Consider the following 19,332-nt stretch of genomic DNA (forward strand, 5'->3'; position numbering starts at 1 on the left):
GGGGAGGAGAACGCACATCAATGCACAGGAAACAAAGCAGAATGCATGTCGCAAATTTGCTGTGATTGGTGCGTGTCCGGGGACCCATTGAAATCAATGGGGACGTGTACGAAACGCAAAAAATAAACGTCCACGAATGCGTGTAAATAGGGACTAAAGTCTTTCTGAAACAGCATGATTTTTAAATGCAGCTGTGCAGAAAATATTCCTTGCAGCTTATCACAAAATATTTTAGACTGATCTGTGTTATTGTTTGGTATACTGTAGCATTTTTACCATTTCAGTGAGCTTGTTTGAATGAATTCAGCATGTTTAATTGAAGAGACACGCATGTGGATCATGTCCTGCGAAATGTGAATTTTTTTTTTTAAAGAGTAGAAATAAAAAGGTTCTGACACTGATAAGAACAAAGCACTTTCTTCAAAGAAAGCAATTTTACAGGTAGATGTCTCCACTCAGGAATCTGTGTCATTGTGAAGTTCCTGCTTACTCTGCTATTCACATTGCAACAAGATGGAGAAATGTTCCAAGGGAATGAAAAGAAAGGTTAACTAAGGAAAATGTTACATTGATAAGACAATATCATTATTTACTGGTGCTATATTTAGAATATTAGATCAGAGCATAAACTAATGTTCTAAGGTGTGTTTGTGAGAATCTTTATAATTAAGAGAATGTCTGATGTCTGTTTGCAAATGCAAATTTAATCAACTTGCCAACTGTGTAACTTGTAATGCCATATGTCGGTTAATTGTGGCAAGAAGAATAGAAAAGTCAAAGAAAATAGAACTTTCATATTAGTTTCGTACATAAACAATAATGGGTTTGAGTCAGTGTTATTTTTGTTTTGTTGTTTCCTTTTTCTTATTATATTTATACACAATTGTAATTTTACAAAGCCTAGTCATGTGCAGGGGGAAAAAAAAAATAGGCTTCTCATCCAAGCTACATGATCTAATATCTGCTTTAAGGAGTTATCACATGCAGAGGAAATAGAAAACAAAAACAAAACCAGGATAAAAATATAGGATCCTCATCCAAGCTTCATCATCTAATATCTGCTTTAAAGGAAAAGTATGGTTTTTTTTTTAAATAATGCTCCCCTGCAAAACATGCTTTAACGTATATGTAAAAGTTTTGTTTTGGATAGAGAAGGGATGAGCTAGACCCTGTGCAAAGATCTGTGTCCTTACTAGGGAGATTCACCCCTCTATTTGTCCTGGTAACCATTGGCATTGAGACAGAAAATAAGTGCAAATTCTTTAGTTTTCATGGGAGCAATAGATGAGGGTAAATAATCCAGTGGGACAAATGTTCAAGTGACAGCTGTCTAAGATGGAAATTCTCCACACTTCAGGGATATTTCTTCTCCTTTCTTGTTGCAAGTCAGGAAGTGAAAGGACATCTCCCCAGCAGGACGCAGACAGCAAAAAAAAAAAAGGCGTTTTAACCCTTCTTTACTATATCCAGACACACAGGAATTCACAAACTTGCCATGCACCATTTAGTGTTTGGTGAGTACAGGGAGGGTGCAGGGGCTTGTTTGTGCTTGGAGCCATTAGGCTTAGGAGGGAAGGTTGTACACTTGAAGGAGAATTTATGTTTGGACAGGGAATTTGAGCTTGAGGGGAGTATTGGCTTGGCAAGAGAATTTGTGGTTGGCATGGGGGGTGCTTTATGTACCCCTAACCCCTTTGGTATTACATACTTCTTACCATACTTCTTACCTCTGTCTTATATGTTCTTATAAATAAAACATATTAAGTGTTAAGTGTCAATGTATTTTGTGTCATCATTTGTCAGGGTCAGTTTAACCAAAAGGTGTAGGTGGAGCCTGGTGGGAGTCATACCCCTGGCTTCCTATACAGTATGTCTTAGAGACTTCCTACCATAATTCCAAATTCTTTTCCTGCTCTCGTGGGAGTATTGGGTGGTCCTGCTCCTTGACTTAGGCAAAGTTGAGAATCCATGTACAGTCTATGCATAGGGTCCATGGTGCTCCACAGGGACAAACTTGCGGACTAACAAATGTAGCACATGTTGTCTGTGCTTCAGCACCATTGTTGCCTTAGAAATGTTTTGGAACAGCACAGGTTCACCTTAAAGCGTATTTAACAAGATTCCAAACAGAGCAGTGATATATACATTTTATTAACTCATGACACCCAATCAGACTTTAGTGTACAGTAATAAGTGAAGGGTGAATTCTGGTTGTTTGTTTTGAGTTACAGCCTTCTGCAGGCTACTCATTCAATTATTAAATAAACTGGATATTTATATTTATTTAGATTTTCTAATTTGATGATCATCCATCTGTTCTGTCAATCCCTGATGGGGTGACCTGTCTGTTCATTAATATTAGCTTTATATGGCAGAGCGCTGCCAAAGAAATCTAGGTTACTTCCTTGGTCTGTTCTCTGGAGAGTCTGAGCTCATTTCAGTGCCCCTTTCAGGAGGAAAGAGCACTGAAGAGGCAGCAGGAGAGGACTTGAGGGCTCAATAAGAATCTCTCTAGCATTGCACAATTACTCTGATCCATCTGCACTCTCCCAGGAAGTCAGTTTAACAGCTATGGATAGTCAGAAGTCCCTCAGAGGATTTTGTCAGAATGACTTTGTGCAGCTGCCTAGCTCAGAGTGTTGTGCGGTCAGCAGAGAGGACTCGGCATTCAGACACATGTTTCCCAATCCCCCAAGCCAAACAGTGTCATCTCCTATGTAGAGCTCACACTCCTTGGACAAGAGATTATGGGGCCTGCGGGAGGAAGTGCTCGTTCTGAATGGCTTGTTTTGTGTCTGATATGACAGAATAAAACTCATCAAGATTTCGTTCTGCTTTCATACATTTGCGTATTTGAGAAGGAATTTAGCTGAAACTTTAATGTCATTTACAATGGAGATGAAGAGAAAAGAATTGTCAGACTGATCCACAGATTTTGTCTAAGCACAATTGATAAGTAGAAAAGATCTACAGTTCTTTGTGGGACAATCGGATGTCATCGGCATGTGCAGACATTTAAATCTCAGTCCATTTGTGTGACCACTCTTCCTCGTTCTCTTTGTTTAGCTGATTTGAACTATGAAAATGAATAGATTTTTTTCCGGTATCAAACAATTATCAAAAGGGCTATTACTCTTTATAATACCCCCAACCATAGACTGGCAATTACTGTGAGGTTCAGTGTCTTTTGGGAAAAGCAAAAAAATAATAAATAATGAAAAGTTTTAGGGATTGGTTATACCCTTTTCACACAGATGTTCAGTCAGTCTATTTTTCACCTGTGATTACAGAGTTAAAAACCGGACTGCAATACATCCCTATGGACACCTGTATGTAAGTGGACCACTTATTTCTGCCCACTTCTGGGTCCTTTAATGTTCATTAGACTGAGCACAGAAAATTTGCATCCAGGCCCGCTTCTACTGACAAGGGCAGATATACAACCACCCATAGTGATTACATGGGTCCGTTTTGCCTTCATCCCAAGATGGAGGAGAAATAGGAATGGACATTGGTGTCACATATGTGATATCCATCTCCGTTCTGATCCGACTCAGCAAGGGAACAGTCTATGATCCCCTGCTGAGATGGAACAGATGGTGTGCGAGTGATAGGGGCCCTAAAAAAAAATGTTCCCCACTGGAAGATTTTACCTGTATTCCTACTTTGGTGATCATTTCAAATGTTGGATCTTCTTTCACTTACAGTACATTCTTGGTTACATAGTTTCATAGTTAGTCAGGTTGAAAAAAGACACGTGTCCATCGAGTTCGACCTATAGAGATATGAAAAGAAAAGCCTAAACAGAACGCTATGCCCACAATTACCCCCTGTTGATCCTGAGGAAGGCAAAAAACCCCTCTAAAGCATGGTTCAATTTGCTCCAACAGGGGAAAAAAATTCCTTCCTGATCCCATAAGGCAATCGGATATTCCCTGAATGGTGACAGTGGTTACCAGGACAGATAGAGAGGGTAAATCTCCCCAGTGGGGCTCAGATACACTTTAATTAGCTATGTCATGCAAACAAAAAAAAATTATGTTGACATAACTTACTGATTTTTGTTTGAGAATTGAAAGTTTTTAAGGAAAATATTCTGTCCCGTGATGCCATACGGGTTTCCCTTACTCTGCTCAAGCAAGCTATTCTGGATAGACTTGGGAAGAGTAAATACTTCTGTGACATTTGTATTTCTGTTGATGAGATTGAGGGGAACGGTTATCACAGATTCTAATAATATTCCAATTATTCCCCTCCAGTATTATGTTTCGGTCCCAGCTGGTGAGATTTCACATCACTTCTTCCCTGATGTGCAATGGGGAGAGATCTCTAAAATCACAGATCTAAGGATCTGTGAGCATTCTACATATATAGAACATGTATAGAACGTGAGGATGCCGTGGGACATACCATCACTGGAGCGGAGGAGGGACAGGCTGGAGGGAGTGGTGTAGGAGCCAGCCAGGATTGTAGTTATTTTAGCTCTCTAGACAAAACAATTTACCTGGAGTTCTTCTTTAAATGTATTTTTCAATAGCCACAAAGCATATAAAATCACTTGTTGTTCTGTGCTCCAAATGCCTTTAAAACTCAGATGTTACCCTGTCTAAGGAGTAATCTAAGGAGCAGGATAGACATTTTTTCTCTAATTTTTTCTCTTCTCTTTTTCTCTAAGTTTTCTCTGAACTTACAAAATTCTAACTGAATATGGTTTTCATTTAGGAAAAAAAATACATATTGTAATGGAGATGTGCTAGGCCCAAATGAAACCTGTGTAATATGTCTGGGATTCCGTTCAAGTAGCCAGTCTGGATGAAATTTGTAAGGGCTTTCAAACTAAATTAGTTCTCTCAATGATGGCAAAATGTAATGCTCTGACAAACGATTTCCAAATTTTAGCAGTGTATATCCAGCCTTAGGGTGCTTTCAATGTAATCTTGTTTGGATTCAGCCCCTAATGTGAGTGATTGTGTAATAAACCAGGGTATATAAACACCAGATACAAATAAAGCTGTCATTTTACACACAACCAGGGAATATGTTTGCCGGCACTGGAAGTATAAGGTCTTGTTCTAAATGGTTCCTGTGGCCAACAAATACACATCTCTCCTCCAGATCTTTTGAGAAGCATTAACTAATTCTTATTTCAATATGTTTTCCAGACCAAAACAACAAGCAAAGATGGCAGAATACTGCAAGCAAATATTTGGGGATGGACTTCTGACAGAACCGCTAGAAAAGTATCATGTAAGCTGATAAAATTGTGTAATAAAACAATGTTAGTTTATTGTGTTGTTTATATAAAACTTGTGTGAATTAGAAAAGGTTTAGTGTTTTTATCGGGGCAAATTTATATAGGGGCAAATTATATTGTGCCTGTGCAGTACCATAACAAAGTTGTTTTACATTCTTCTAATGAAAAGCCAAAATGTCAGTATGGTTGTCTGTGTTTTTGATGGTGTATCCTACCTGTCCCATCATTTGATTAAAGGTCATATTTTATAGGGCATAATATTTGCTTATCTCATATAAACATCTGACATACAATACATGATGATAAATACATAGCTCTCGTATTGTGATTCAATAATCACAATATCCACAGTTCATGGTACATGGTAGTGTGATGGTCAGTAAGAATGCCCCTTATGCTGGTGGCCAGTGGGAAGACTGCCCCTTACATTGGTGGCCATTGGAAGAATTCTTCTTACATTGGTGACCAGTGGGAAGACTGCCCCTTACATTCGGGGTCATTGGAATAATGCTTCAAACTTTGGTGGTCAGTGGGGAGAATGCTCCTTACATTGTGGTAAGTTGGAAGAATGCTTCTTACATTGGTGGTCAGTACGAAGAATGCCTCTTAGATTGGTGGCAAGTGGTAAGAATACCCCTTTACATTGGTGCCAAGTGAGAAGAATGCCCCCTTACATTGGTGGCTAGTGGAAACAATGCCCATTACATTGGTGGCAAGTTGGAAGAATGCCCCATTACATTGGTGTCAAGTGGGAAGAATGTCCCTTACATTAATGGCTATTGGGAAGAATGCCTTTTACATTGGTGGTCAGTAGGAAGGATGTTCCTTACATTTGTGGTCAGTAGGAAGACCACTCCTTACATTGGGGTAATTGGCAGAAATTGCTAATTGCTGAAGGTACCCCTGGTAACCTGTGGGGGAAACCCGGTTGAGAAAGGCTGATTTAGAGGTTTCATTATATGTTTCTGGTGTTGATAGTGATAGAGGCAGTCATTGCCCTGAAAATGCTAGCTGACTGAATCCTTTAGTTTCTATGCTTTAAACGTCACTACCCTAAAACAAGCATGCATCATGTGAATAGAGACTGAATTCAGAATTCTTGATTTGTTTACTTTTGGGACAATGACAAATACTGTTTTTTTTCTCAGTTTAGGTTTCCTTTAGAAGTTTTTTTTTGTGTTTAGGATATCCTACTATCTGCAAATACAGACATAAAATTAATAAATATTAAATGCACATTAAAGAAGAGGCCTTCAGTTTAACAAAAACAATTTTTGAATTACAAATATGTTTTAATAGTATTTAATAACATTTAGTAGAATATTTATTTATTTTTTCTTTCAAGAAGATTTTTATTTTTATTTTGTTACACTGCAAGATACGAGTAAAAACAATTTTTATTGTTAATAATGACAAAGCTCTCAGTATAAACCAATCACAAATCACTCTTCTGGTTTCTAAAAATGGGGGATATTATTACACAAAAATAGCCTAAACCAGCCGCACAGAAAAAATTATTTGTCTATTCTGGTTTGTTTAAAGTACCCGATTTCATGACAGCAACATACCAGCTGCTATTACATGCTTGCTTTTTAAGATGCCAACTTGGAATTGATCTTAGCTTTCTTAACTAGTCATGAACTTACATATAGCCAGTAAAATCCAAAGTTTGAGCTCCCACCCTGCAAGCTTGTCAGTCATTTGGTAGATTACAAAGCCTGGATCGTGATGACAGCCCTGAAGCCTGCATCAGAAGCAATTCTACAATAGCGTCTCTCATGTTTCTGTCCTTACAGGTTCCATTAAAATCATCGGGAGTCAATGGACACCATGCTGTGTCTATGTCAGCTGCCGCCATGGACAGCTATTATGTGCTGAGGAGGACAAAACACATCTGTTTAGGGCCCATGTGTTTTCATGTGTTTAGGTGCGTTGCATTAGGCAGCCTATTCAAAATAAATAGGCTGTAATGTATCTCAATGCATGAAAAAATAGTTCATGTAGCATTTGTTTTGCGGCGCACTGCAAAGTTCATCATGCATTGTGGTGCACTGTAATTTAGCTGTGTTCTGGATATGGGGTGCCTTTAAAATGAATGGCACCACAACACATGTATGGTGTGGTAATGTGGTAGATGTGGTAGTGGGACTGAGCTCTAATTCATACTCTTACATCTATCTTTTAGAGCCATAGAAATCTCATGTGAAATAACAGACTGGTTCAGTGAAACAGTGTAAGGAGCGAAGTGCTGAGTGCTATGTCCGATACTCAACACTATCAATTAGAATCCCCTAGAAAAGTAAAGTCCCAGTATTTGCTATGGGTTACTGCACTTGGTTATTAGGCCCTTGATTCCTATGGATCACAGGGCTTTGGGCTTTTAAAAAATAAAATTGGCATTATGTTGTGCTGTAAATAGTGAAAAAAGGAGTTCCACTTTAATAGGTTTTAAAAAGATTATGAAATTCTGTTTAGTTGGTTTTGTGATTCACACATTGTTGACACATGGCAGATCCAGAACATGACTTTAATAATTTTGACTCAGTTTTACCTGCTTACTGCACAAGAAATCAGCTGTGTGATGGTGCTGATTCATTGTTTAATGAGCAGACTGAAGGTGGAGATGTGACAGAGGAAGCTGCACATCTGAAACAGGAAATAGAGGTGCCAGCTGGCTGTGCACTGTAGCAGAGGCATAGGTATAATAAGACTGACCTAACAGAATTACAAATAATGTGGCAGGTAAAACTGTTTACATACTGTATATGCTTTGAGCATTAGGTTGCTTACCTGGAATTAAGCTTTAACACTGAACAAACAATTTCTTCCATTGGTGTGACATTTATTTAGGAGGGCTGCTAGAAGTAGTTAGTCATTTCTGTACCTCCCCTTAAAAAAGGTTTCTCAATTCCCCTTTACTATTTTTGCCCTTTTGTTCAAAATAAACATACTTACGCCCATGTAATCCTGTGTTGTCCTCTTTCAAACCATCATGCTCTGTCCTATGCCACCATTTTTCTTTTTAAAGTCATCGGGATCTAAGTTTCTTTTTCTGGTTATTGCAGCCAGTCCCCTGGTGAGGCAGCACCATGTCCCTCTCTCCAACGTCAGCCATGTACCCGCTGTGGTGCTGGTATTCCTGTGAAATTTTGTGTCTGCAGAGAGATTACATAGATCATGAAATCTTGCAGGGGAACAGTATCATGAGACATTGGTCCTGTGACCTGGGTATCCTAGAAGGTTGCAGGAGTAAGCTAAAACCTTACCCCCAATAAAATCACAGACAGCCCGCTTTGTAATATTGTACAGGGGGAAGGATTTGAATAGAGCATTATGTTGTTTGAGCTGAAAGGTACGCTTTAAGTTTGTAACACAAGTTCCTTTAAATTCATAGCTCGAGCCAGGGGTGACTCTTCCCAGCCCTATGGAGTTAAAGTATAAAATCCTGGTGAAGAATAAGAAGAAATCTCACAAGTCATCTGAAGGAAGCGCAAAGAAGAAGCTGTCAGAGCAAGCATCCAATGCCTGCAGCGACTCTTCCAGTGTGTTTGAGCCATCATCTCCTGGGGCTGGTAAGTCTTTATTCTACATTCATCACATAAGGCTGATCCATGGCAACCTCTAGCAAGTCTCACTTTTGGGTTTCTACGGTGTTCTAGCAACATGGACTCTGGTTGTTATAAGCAACAAGGACACTTTTCTTGCAGGAACGTTGCTGAAAATATTAAAGGGTATGTAAAAGCTATTTTTTTTAGCTTTTGATAGAGAAGGGAAGGTTTATAGCTTCGCCACAGCCAAGGTTGATTTAGAGTGTTTGTCAGGTTTATACTACTGCCTGTGTACCCACTAGGTAAATTCACCCTTCCATTTGCCTTTGTGACCATTGTTACAGAGATAGAAAGGGGGGGGTGAGGGGAAGTCCAACATTTTGGCGTTTTCACCAGAGCAAGAGGTGAGGGAAAAACCTCCAGTGGGGACACCTGTTCCTATGACAAACATCTAAGGAATTCTGAGATTTCCTCTCATGTCCTGTTGCATCTCTAGGACAGAAAGTGAAGGATAATCTTTCCAGCGTGACCCAGGCAGCAAAAAATAACCTTGCTTACCCTATCCAAAACTAAAATAAATCTAAAAGAAACCATGAACACAACTGTAACATGCAGGTGAATAAACATACCTGTTGATCAGGCTACAAATATTTAGGTCTAAAGTTAGGTCTCAAGCAATTTTATCAGCCTTCCTAGATGTCATCTGTGCACTTAAAAACAACTCTCCTCTTTGTAATTGAGATGAGGATATGGGGAGCTGTTTGTAGTCCAAATTACGAGATCAGCCTAGGGTGACAATGCTGCTCTTCCATGGATACAGTACAGTGAGTGAGCATTCCTGTGCTTGGACATGAAGTGTGTTACTAGCAGGATCACTAGGTGAATTTAAAAGGGGAAAAACATGAATATAATAATGCAGCCATCACATATCAGTACTGGTAAGCTGCAATATATTACATTTTTGTTTTGGGTTTACCTATACTTTAAATAGAGCCTAATAATGCCCCAGGACTTAGGCTGAAGATAATTCTTGTTTTTTTCCACACAGATCCTATTTAGGACAGGGTCTTACAGAGGATGTACACTTTTGAACACGCTGACCTTAAACCTCCAAACAGTTCACATTTAAGGGTCTAAATGGTTAAGTGTATATTCAAATATGGTCAAATTGAGGGAGGGATTTGGGTAGATATGACAGGGCATGAAGCTAAATGTTGAAAGACACAAATGTCATGTGATGACCTAAGAACATAAGTAGGTATAATTGGTCAGTGGTGATGTTAACAGCTTTGGTAGCTTGGCCTGGACATGAATTTTGGTAGATCATGTTACCCAGTGGCATAGTTTTAGGGATCCCAGAGATCACAGTTGTAAACAGGTGCTTAATCCTGGAAGGCCCATTTTCCTTACATGGCCACATCCAACCTCGCTATCATTACTTGAACTATTTCCCTCTCCCTGAGCAAGTGCAAAAGCTACTGTGCCCTCATACCCTCTAACTGGCAAATACAGATGCCAGTCGCAATGCAGGAGCACATAGTATATTCAGTAAGTGGGTAGAGGGTGGTAGGGTCTATGTGACATTTATAAGACTAGCAATATGTCGAAATTTTCAATTCTAAACACTGTCTAAGGAATGTATTTAAAAAGTGCTAAACCAAATCAGAAGACCCAGGGTGGTGAAGCTTGATATTTAACAAGGAATGTGTTAAGTACTACTGAATGCTGACTCATTTACTGAACCCACATTTCAGCTGCCATATGAAGTGCTAACATAGCAATCTGTTCTTAGCAGAAGCAGTAACCTTTTTTACAGCAATATACACTAAAGGAAATAGGCGTTATTGACAGGAAAGCTATCCATGGGACAAGTGTTAGAAGTCTGTTTGATTTGGCTGTGATAGTGAATCCCAGGGGCTTTTTTGTCCTTTGACTTATTTGTTTGAACAGACAGGCAAGCAACAAGGTATGCAGAGGTTGGATGAATTTGATCACAAATCTTGTCAGTGCCTAGATCAGAGAAAAGTATTACCACAGTATTACAGAAACTGGCAATTATCTGTTTCTGAAAACTGTTACGTTTAGGATTGTTGTTAGTAGGCATCTACATGTGCTCCTTATATAGTGAAGACACAATCATGGCAGTATAGACTACAGCCCTTTGAACAAGTTTATAATCACCTTTCATATTTTTCTGTTTGTTGTAGAAATTGTCATTCTTCTGCATTGTACCGTCTATCTCTACAGATCAGAGGAAGGTGTTAACAGAAGCTGAGTTAGATTTCTCAGTATGTAACTGTCCATAACATCCAGTCATTTCAAGGCACTGCAACATAAAGATAATTTGAGATAACATAATACAAATAAACTATTACAATCCTGAAAAATACTTTAGCTCTATTCAAACAGCAGCCGTGGATGCCCTTTCAATGTGCCAGTGTGCACAATGTTCTGGAGAAAGATGGCTACTTTCTTGGAAAACTTTGTGGACGTGTGAAATGTTTGCATACTGTACACACTGGGCTAATCCTCGGGAACTTCATATTCTGCCTTTAAATTTGGCAAATGTTTGTATTAATTTGCAACCGGTCATACCTGCTCAAGACCCTTTTTTCACTGGTGTCACAATAGAAATGGATCTTTGGGAATTGCTTCTTCAATAACCGTCCCCCTATTTTTCATATAAAAATAGTTAAAACATACCAATGAAGAAATATGTTATAAAGTGATAATAATTGTACACTCACCCACCAGTTTAATTTGTTGCTATAGTTCATTCAACATTCAAAAAAAAAGTCATACCTGAAATACTATATGGTCACCTGACCATCACACCCATATGAGGTTGTGGACATTCCATTTAAAAACTATGGTCATTATTATGGAGTTGCTCCCTCCCTCAGATTCACTGTTCTTTTTACAAGTGGGTCTGTGAGAATTTGTGCCCATTCAAACAAAATAGCATTTATGAAGTCAGGTACTGATGTTGAACGAGAAAACCTGGCTTGCGATTGGCATTTCAATTCCCAAAATGTGTTCAGTGGGGTTGAGGTCAGAGCTCTTTGCAGGGCACTTGAGTTCCTCTATGCCAAACTCATTAAACTAGGGGTGCACCAATACAATTTTTTCCAGACAGAGTATGAGTACCGTTATTTTTCCTCAAGTACTTCCTGATACCAATTACCCATACTTTTTTAGTGTCATGTGACAATTTTGGTATTTCTGCCACTGGCTTCAAACTGTAGAGGGACTACAAATCTCAGCAGTACATTATACAGCAATGCAGAATAATACCATTAGGTAGAGAGGAAGTGGCCCAGGTGGCTGTGCAGTCTTTCCTGGGGTCCCAGTCAGTCTCGGCAGTTGCGGGTGGTGTTGAGGAGGAGCAGATTTTTGGCCTGTGCTGAAAATAGGAAGACTGCGGGGAACTTGCTGGGGAGCTCAGCAGTCTTCTTGTGAAGCCCAGCGCTTGTTTACAGCGCCGGCTTCAGTTTAAAAATGTAAAGTGCCCTTATCTGCGCTTAGTATCGGGGTATTTTCATGAGTACAAGTGAAAATGCCCAGTATCGGCACTGATACCGGTATTGGTGCATCTCTACATTAAGCCATATCTTTATTGAGCTGGCATTATGCACAGGGGCACATTCATGATGGTCTTTTTATGCTATAGAATTAACAGTATCCTTCACTGGAAACACCTGAACGTAATAATTTGGAGGCATGTCCACATATCTGTCGCAATATAGGTTGGTGTAATAATCAGGGGCCCACAAACTTTTGGCCATATAGTATATGTGATGCCAGCAATGGGTCTCCTTCCCAGTCAGGGAAAGCAAGAAGCTGCCATGCAGATCTCTAATTAGGCTAATGAGGCTTTATGCATGGGAAGAGCTTACCTTCCCATTAATTTCTCTGGAATTTCAACTTTAACAACACCATAATATAATTAAGAGAGTAAGAAAGGAATGAAGGGCACTAGCATGTCAAGGAATTATTTATAATGTTAAGCTGCAGTGAAATAGATACATATGTGCCACAGTCAGATGCGTTACTACCATATCTGGCCGTGTGACAGTTATGAAGCCCAACGAGAGGAGAGTCCAGAGAGAGGAGGAACCAGAGCAGGTCCTTAACCATTTCTCTTTATGCACTTTCACCCCTTATCTGTTGGGAGAAGCTACTTTTCTACACATGTCCCATATTTGATGTTTGGTACCATGGGCACCAAGACTGCGAACTGCCCAACATCTAATTTAACTTCTGTTTACTGTGCACAGTCCCCATCCTGCACTGTTTCCCTTGCACTATTATGGATGAGGGTGGTGCTCTTGTCCCCAGGGAGGAATAGGCACCCAGCAAAAGAGCAACTGCACCGGACTTGACATTAGAGATCACTGCTAGCTGGAGATTCACTGGCAGCATGTGACCATCAGCCTGCCTACCTGCCTGCTCGCTCCCCATCCACCCTTATTTGAATGCTGCTGCTGATTTCTTGTGAACATGAGGGCAGCCACGGTGAGAATTTGAGCACTGATAATCAATTTAAAGGGACACACTGTCCACCAATATAAGGGGACACACTGACCACTAATGTAAGGGGCACACTGACCACCGACGGGTTACACAGAGCACTGACTATAACTGTAAGGTGGCATGCTGAGCACTGACTACCAGTGTAAGGGAAACACACTGACCACCAGTGTGTTTGCATACTCTATATGCTAGATAGTCCTGACCATTGCACTCTATTTACTATGTTGTACATTATACAGTCCTGAAAGCTGCCTTTATATGCTGTGTTGTAGATAACATAGGCGTAAACACTGCTATGTTGTACATTACATTGTCCTTACTGCTGCGATCTATGCATTATATTGTGCACCATAGACCTGACCGCTGTACTGTATATATTATGCTGTATTACATACTCCTTACCTAGGTGTTTATTGTCTTCTGCTGGTCACAAAGTAGGTCCCAATTATTTTAATGAAGTTTTTGTTTAAGGTAGGATCAGACAAAGTGTTAGTTGCCTGTGAATATTCTGTGTGCAGAAAAGCAAATGTAATGAAAGAGTTTTATTTTTTGATCCTTTGTGAAACGGTTTATGTGTACCTTTGAGACTTTAACTTATGGCACAGTAATGAGTGCAGTGAATACAGCAAGTAGGCTTAGACTTTATTTAACGTGTTACACACTAAGTCAGGTGTGAGCTCAGTGCGCCCCTGGAGTTTACAGTCATAGCAACGCCCCTGAGTACCATTATTTTTACATGTTTTGAGAATGGAAAGGTTCACTTTAATGTAATTACATGTTTTGGAGTGGGGATGAGCAGAGTGATTTTGGTAATCATCAAATGTCACCTGAGGGAAAATCAATTTTGGTCATTGAGCTGATTAGGCAAAATTTACTTGGAAAAAATTATATTTTGTGTGGGGGGGGTTGCTTAGGCTAGTCCTGATTTTTTAAATGTAGGGGCTGATTTATAATACTCTGCAGTATTTCTCAATATCAAGCCCTGCTTTCTGCAACCTATTTATAAAATGCAGACCACGGTATTGAGCCTATGGTACTTCATGTTATTAAGACCAGCAGAGAGAACTGACAGATCACGTTAACAGGTCCCAACTTTTTGTTCCATTTTTTTTCACATTAAGTTTTATCGTACTCTGACGTTTTATCTGTCGTCTTCTTAAAGCAAGCAATGCACAACAGTAAAGCACACCATTATGCTTTAAAAATGCACTTTAGTAGTTTTAAAGCCGCATGGTACAAGCTCACTGCTGTTTTTTAAATGGTGTTTTTTACAATGTGTTTCCTTTTTTTCCCCCTGTCTGAAAAAATACAAAACAAAAATACAAAATACCGGTAATACGGATAATGAGGGGATTTTTTTGGGGGGGGCGTAACAACATGTCAAGGATAGTTGAAATTGGCCTCTGAAAGTTAAAGCCCATTATGGTCTTAAGAGCCATCAGGAGACACCTTATTTTTGCTTCTTCATTACCTCTAATGCATCTCCCCACAATGGCAAAATCTCACCTAAATTTCACAACATTTCCCCAAAATTGTGAGGAAATTAAAACTCTGTTTCACACATCCCTACCTGATTCTATTGGCATCAGGAGACCAATGTTCATTTCCCAGCATGGGCACTTGTGATTGAACGGCATATGCAAAAAAAAGTCTGTTTTCACAAACAAGATTTTAGATTTCATAAAATGATAATGCTTTATGTTACAGGACCACCTAAGTAGATCCAAATACTGTGCATAATGAAGAAGCCAAGTTGATGCAACATGCTATTTTGGAGAAAACCAAGTCTCCTTATGTAGTATCGGCTATTTATTATTCCCCATCTGCACTTTATAAATAAATGATAATAATCATTTCACCATTTATTCCTCCTTGATTTCCAATTCAGATCGCCTAATGGGTTTGTCACCCTCCCGTAAAAGCATGGAAATCTGACCAGATGAAAGCCGGCAGCCTAAGTGCTGTAGTGCACATCTCTGTGCAGGAAGCAGCTATTAAGTGAGTGAACGACTGGCACCATGGCGGGTGTCACATAGTGGCAGAGGCGACCAATGAACTGAAAAATCGCTCTCCAAGAGTGCTTTTAAATGTACCATATGCATGCACACTGCATGACATTATCATTCTGGGAAAAATAACTTATGCATGGATTCTATAACTTCACAATACAAACAGCACTTCACCAGCAACAAAGGGCACATGGTACATACAACACAATGCTGACACTGACATGTACCTAAGCTGTGTGTGTGAAATGGAAAACATCTATTTAAAGGCATGCTATATTTTATTCATTTTAGTACACATAATTTTTTATGTATTGCTGAACAAGTAATATCAATCAATGAATAGCTAGTGCTTTCCAGGATACACTGCAGTAGTGCTGCCCACCCCTCTCCTAGTCTAAGAGATGCTGCACAACGGATTACAATAGGCATATGCCAAGTCAAATTTAGGTACTTAAACTATCTGTGCCTAAACTATAAATGTTTACAAATCCTGGCGCTTAGCTCCAGGTCTCTGCTTCAAAACATCTCTTCAATGAGGGTGCCAGTACGATTACAAGTCCGACTTCACCAGCCAGTGCATCCCATGTAAAAGAAATTCACACTGCACTCTAAAAGTACTACATGTACAAATGTATTTAAGATGAAAGTCACATCCACCGACTTGAGCTTCTCCCTCCTAATGTGTTTCACCCACAATAGTGCTTAATTGCTTCTACAGCTAAGCCCTCTTGTGGGTGAATTGTGTTAGAGGAAGTAGCTCAGGCTTGTGGATATGAGTTTCATCTTCAATAACTTTAGACATGGCGTTCCTTTGGAGTGTGGCATTCATTTTTTTTTTCTATTTTAAAATGCATTTAAAGTAGAAGTATTGGAAGAGTAAAATATAATCTTTCCAATACTTAGAGCTGGTGTGGGACACTGCAGCTGTCATATTTTGGCTCTGTATAAACCTGAAAATTGAGCCATCATGTAACCGCTAAGCTCACCAATTCCTCCCTGCAGAGAACAGTAACTATCGGTCAGCACTACCTGCAGGGATTTCCCCCTCCCCTCACTTTTCCTCCAGTACCCATTGGAAGGACAGACAGGGAAGGGGGCGGGCACAGCTGGCTCTGGCTCTAGAGAGGCAGAGCTAGCTGTCAATCAGGCATTCCGGTGGATCGTGTCAGGTTCTTTTTCAGCATATAGTGGGCAGTATGGTGACTTTGGGTCATAGGTATACATTAGTAAATGTACTACAGTGACCCAAAAGAGAATTAAAGCCAACAAAAATTTGGTTTTACTTCTCTTTTAATTATTTTTTCATGAACGTATAACTGCATTCATTTGTGTGTTTTTATATATGCCTGGGGTTCAGCTTTAGTATATACTCAAGTATATACTCAGTGAAAAAGAAAACAGAAAGACAACTTCTTCTGAAATATAGCTGTTACATACTTTTCTAAGTTATGTGGCGTTCCCAAAGTAAAAGCAGACAATTGTCTAGGTGGCCACCATTAAAGTTAAATCGAAACACACTTCATCTGCATGCTAGTTACATGTTAGTGATATTATTCATAGTGACGTCAAATAGGTTTAGGTATACTGCTTGGAATCAAACATAGGTAATTATTGTGACAGATTCCCTTTCAATTGCATCATATAAAAAAATAGTTCAGCTAGCTGTGTCACATTTTAAACTTCTGTACCTGATCTCCTCTGCCATCTGGTGGCTCTCTACTCTAAGCACTTCTTGGTTCAGAGCTGTCAAATCCTGACTGGCTGTGTGCAGGGAAAGGGATATTTGGGGACGTTTTACCCCCGATGTTTGGGCTGGGAACAGAGGAGACATTAGGAGTCTAATAGACTCTTCAAGTCTGCTTAAAGAGGACCTGTCACTCCATATGTGCTATCAGTTGTTACCCCTCTTGTGATAGCAATAAACTTGGTGAAAACAAAAATAAATCAAATGAACAAAAATATTTAAAGGAACACCATGACCACGTTTGTGCACTCGTTCGCATGTTTACATGCGTGTATGTATGGGTGGGGACTTTAAAAAACATTGGTGTTTTTTTAAATTCGTTTTCATGTGTGACTTACATTTTTTTTTTCCTATTTTCTTTTCACTTAACTTTATTGTTATCACATAGGGGGCTTAGAAAACCCCTAATGCCACCTAGGGACCACCAAAGAAGCTGATGAAGCAGAGATTTGCTTCATCAGCTTCTCTCCAGCTTCTAAAGCTGTAGAGTGACACAAGAATGCAGAAGTGATGTAATATGCATCACTTCCGCATTCTGACACCGGAGAGGGGATCGGAGGGAGATCATGTACCGAACTCCCTCTGATCCCCTGGCAGAGAGCCACCATGCTGGTCCCGGGCTCGCACCGTGCACAGCGGAGCCGGGACCGACGAGACAGTGGGAGGGGGGGTGCTCCAATCTGCACCCCATACAAGCAATCCGCCAGCTCTATAGCCGGCTAATCACTTGTATGTACACAGGCATCGCTGCCTGTTTTTACATTTTGGTAGTTTGCCATGCACGCGAGTGGGCGGGGCTAACAGGCCGTCTTTAGACATGGATGCTCCCTGCCGGCCGTTCCTACACAACGGGAGGCGGTTAATATTTACCAGAAAAGTTGTAGATTATATTGTTTTTGCTAAAATGTTTACTGAAAATATAGATGTGATAAACAGTTGTGTAACTATCATGCAAAAAAAATTGCAGCTGCCACCATTTTATTCTATAGGTCCACTACATTTACATATACATTTTTTGGGGAGTTTATGGAAATATTTGACATAGAAAAATGAAAACATTGGGACTGCAGTATAACTAAAATTCTCCCTCTTTTCTGTCTCTCACAGTCAGTAACTGTGGAAAAAAAGGAAGCAAAATACAAAGCTGAACACCATATTTGTGTCATGATGTCACCGTTTCTCATCCAGTCAGAGAACACCTAGTATTCATTGATAGCAAGAGGAAGTCGCTCAGCACAGCACCATACAGGACCCGAAACATCACTGTAAAAGAACTCTAGTAGCGCTGGCTGTTACAGTGTTACAGATTCCCATGGCCCTACCAGGTATAAAATATGAACACTTGTATTGGGCCAAGCAGGACCAATGCAAGTATACATGCATATTTATACCTGGAGTTCAGCTTTCAAGAAGAACTAAAGAATAAAATCTTATCCTTACAGTGGGGCTACTCCTGCACTGCAAGGGATAAGTGCTCATTTTGTCTAGGGAGATAAAATAACAGAGTTATATTCACCCAAACCACAATCCTGGCTGGTTGTTAGAGCGGTTGCTTCAGCCTGTCTCCTGGTACCAGTGGCTCATCACATCCTATACGTTGTATAGGATGTGAGGACGCTGAGGGACATTCCATGGCTAGGAGCCAGCCGGGATTGATGTTCAGGTGAGTTATCTTTACTATTTCAGTTCCCTAGACACAATGAGCGCTTAACACTTTCTTTAAATTACAGGAAAGCCCTTCAAATAGATCTGTAAATGCAGATTTCTATTATATATGCAGATTTGGACAAATCTGTGTAATGTAAATCTGCAATTGTATATTTGTTTCTTGTTTTGGGTGGCAGTCTCCCAGTTAAAAATGCTGATTTGTATCTGGCAGCTACAATGATGTGAAGTTGTTTTTTTCTTTCCATGGGAAGGAAGAGAATGAAAATTCCCTGTAACCTGCGGTGCAGTGTTAATCTTTACAAAGCCCGTGGAAACTATTAACGTCCTCTCATCAGCGTAGATTCATCATGTACATGTACATTCGGAATGAGTTACTAATTTTAGACTTCCCCCTGTACACATTTACCAAGTACAATGATCTTTCTATTTTATAGATATTTGCATTCAATTAAATATTCTCGTTTTCTTCAGCAGCGTTTAATGAGAACTGTTTCCCCACTTTATGCGTGCCGTAGAATAATTAGACTTATTGAGGATTGCGTGGGCCCTTTTTTATGTTAAGGGGGGGGGGGGGGG

The 19,332-nt window shown here is 39.8% G+C and overlaps 1 protein-coding gene across 1 annotated transcript in view; it reads left to right on the forward strand.

Moving 5' to 3' along the window:
• PLCB1 (phospholipase C beta 1) overlaps window positions 1-19,332 on the forward strand; it is a 510,797-nt gene that overhangs the window by 382,368 nt on the left and 109,097 nt on the right. Inside the window, exons 13-14 of the mRNA XM_018566842.1 lie at window positions 5,163-5,247; window positions 8,649-8,826. Of these exons, the coding sequence (XP_018422344.1) occupies window positions 5,163-5,247; window positions 8,649-8,826 (263 nt within the window). The remainder of the gene's footprint in view (window positions 1-5,162; window positions 5,248-8,648; window positions 8,827-19,332) is intronic.

This window comes from Nanorana parkeri, unplaced genomic scaffold, assembly GCF_000935625.1.
Source record: "Nanorana parkeri isolate BGI_ZX_2015 unplaced genomic scaffold, ASM93562v1 scaffold28, whole genome shotgun sequence".
Classification (NCBI taxonomy): Eukaryota; Metazoa; Chordata; class Amphibia; order Anura; family Dicroglossidae; genus Nanorana; species Nanorana parkeri.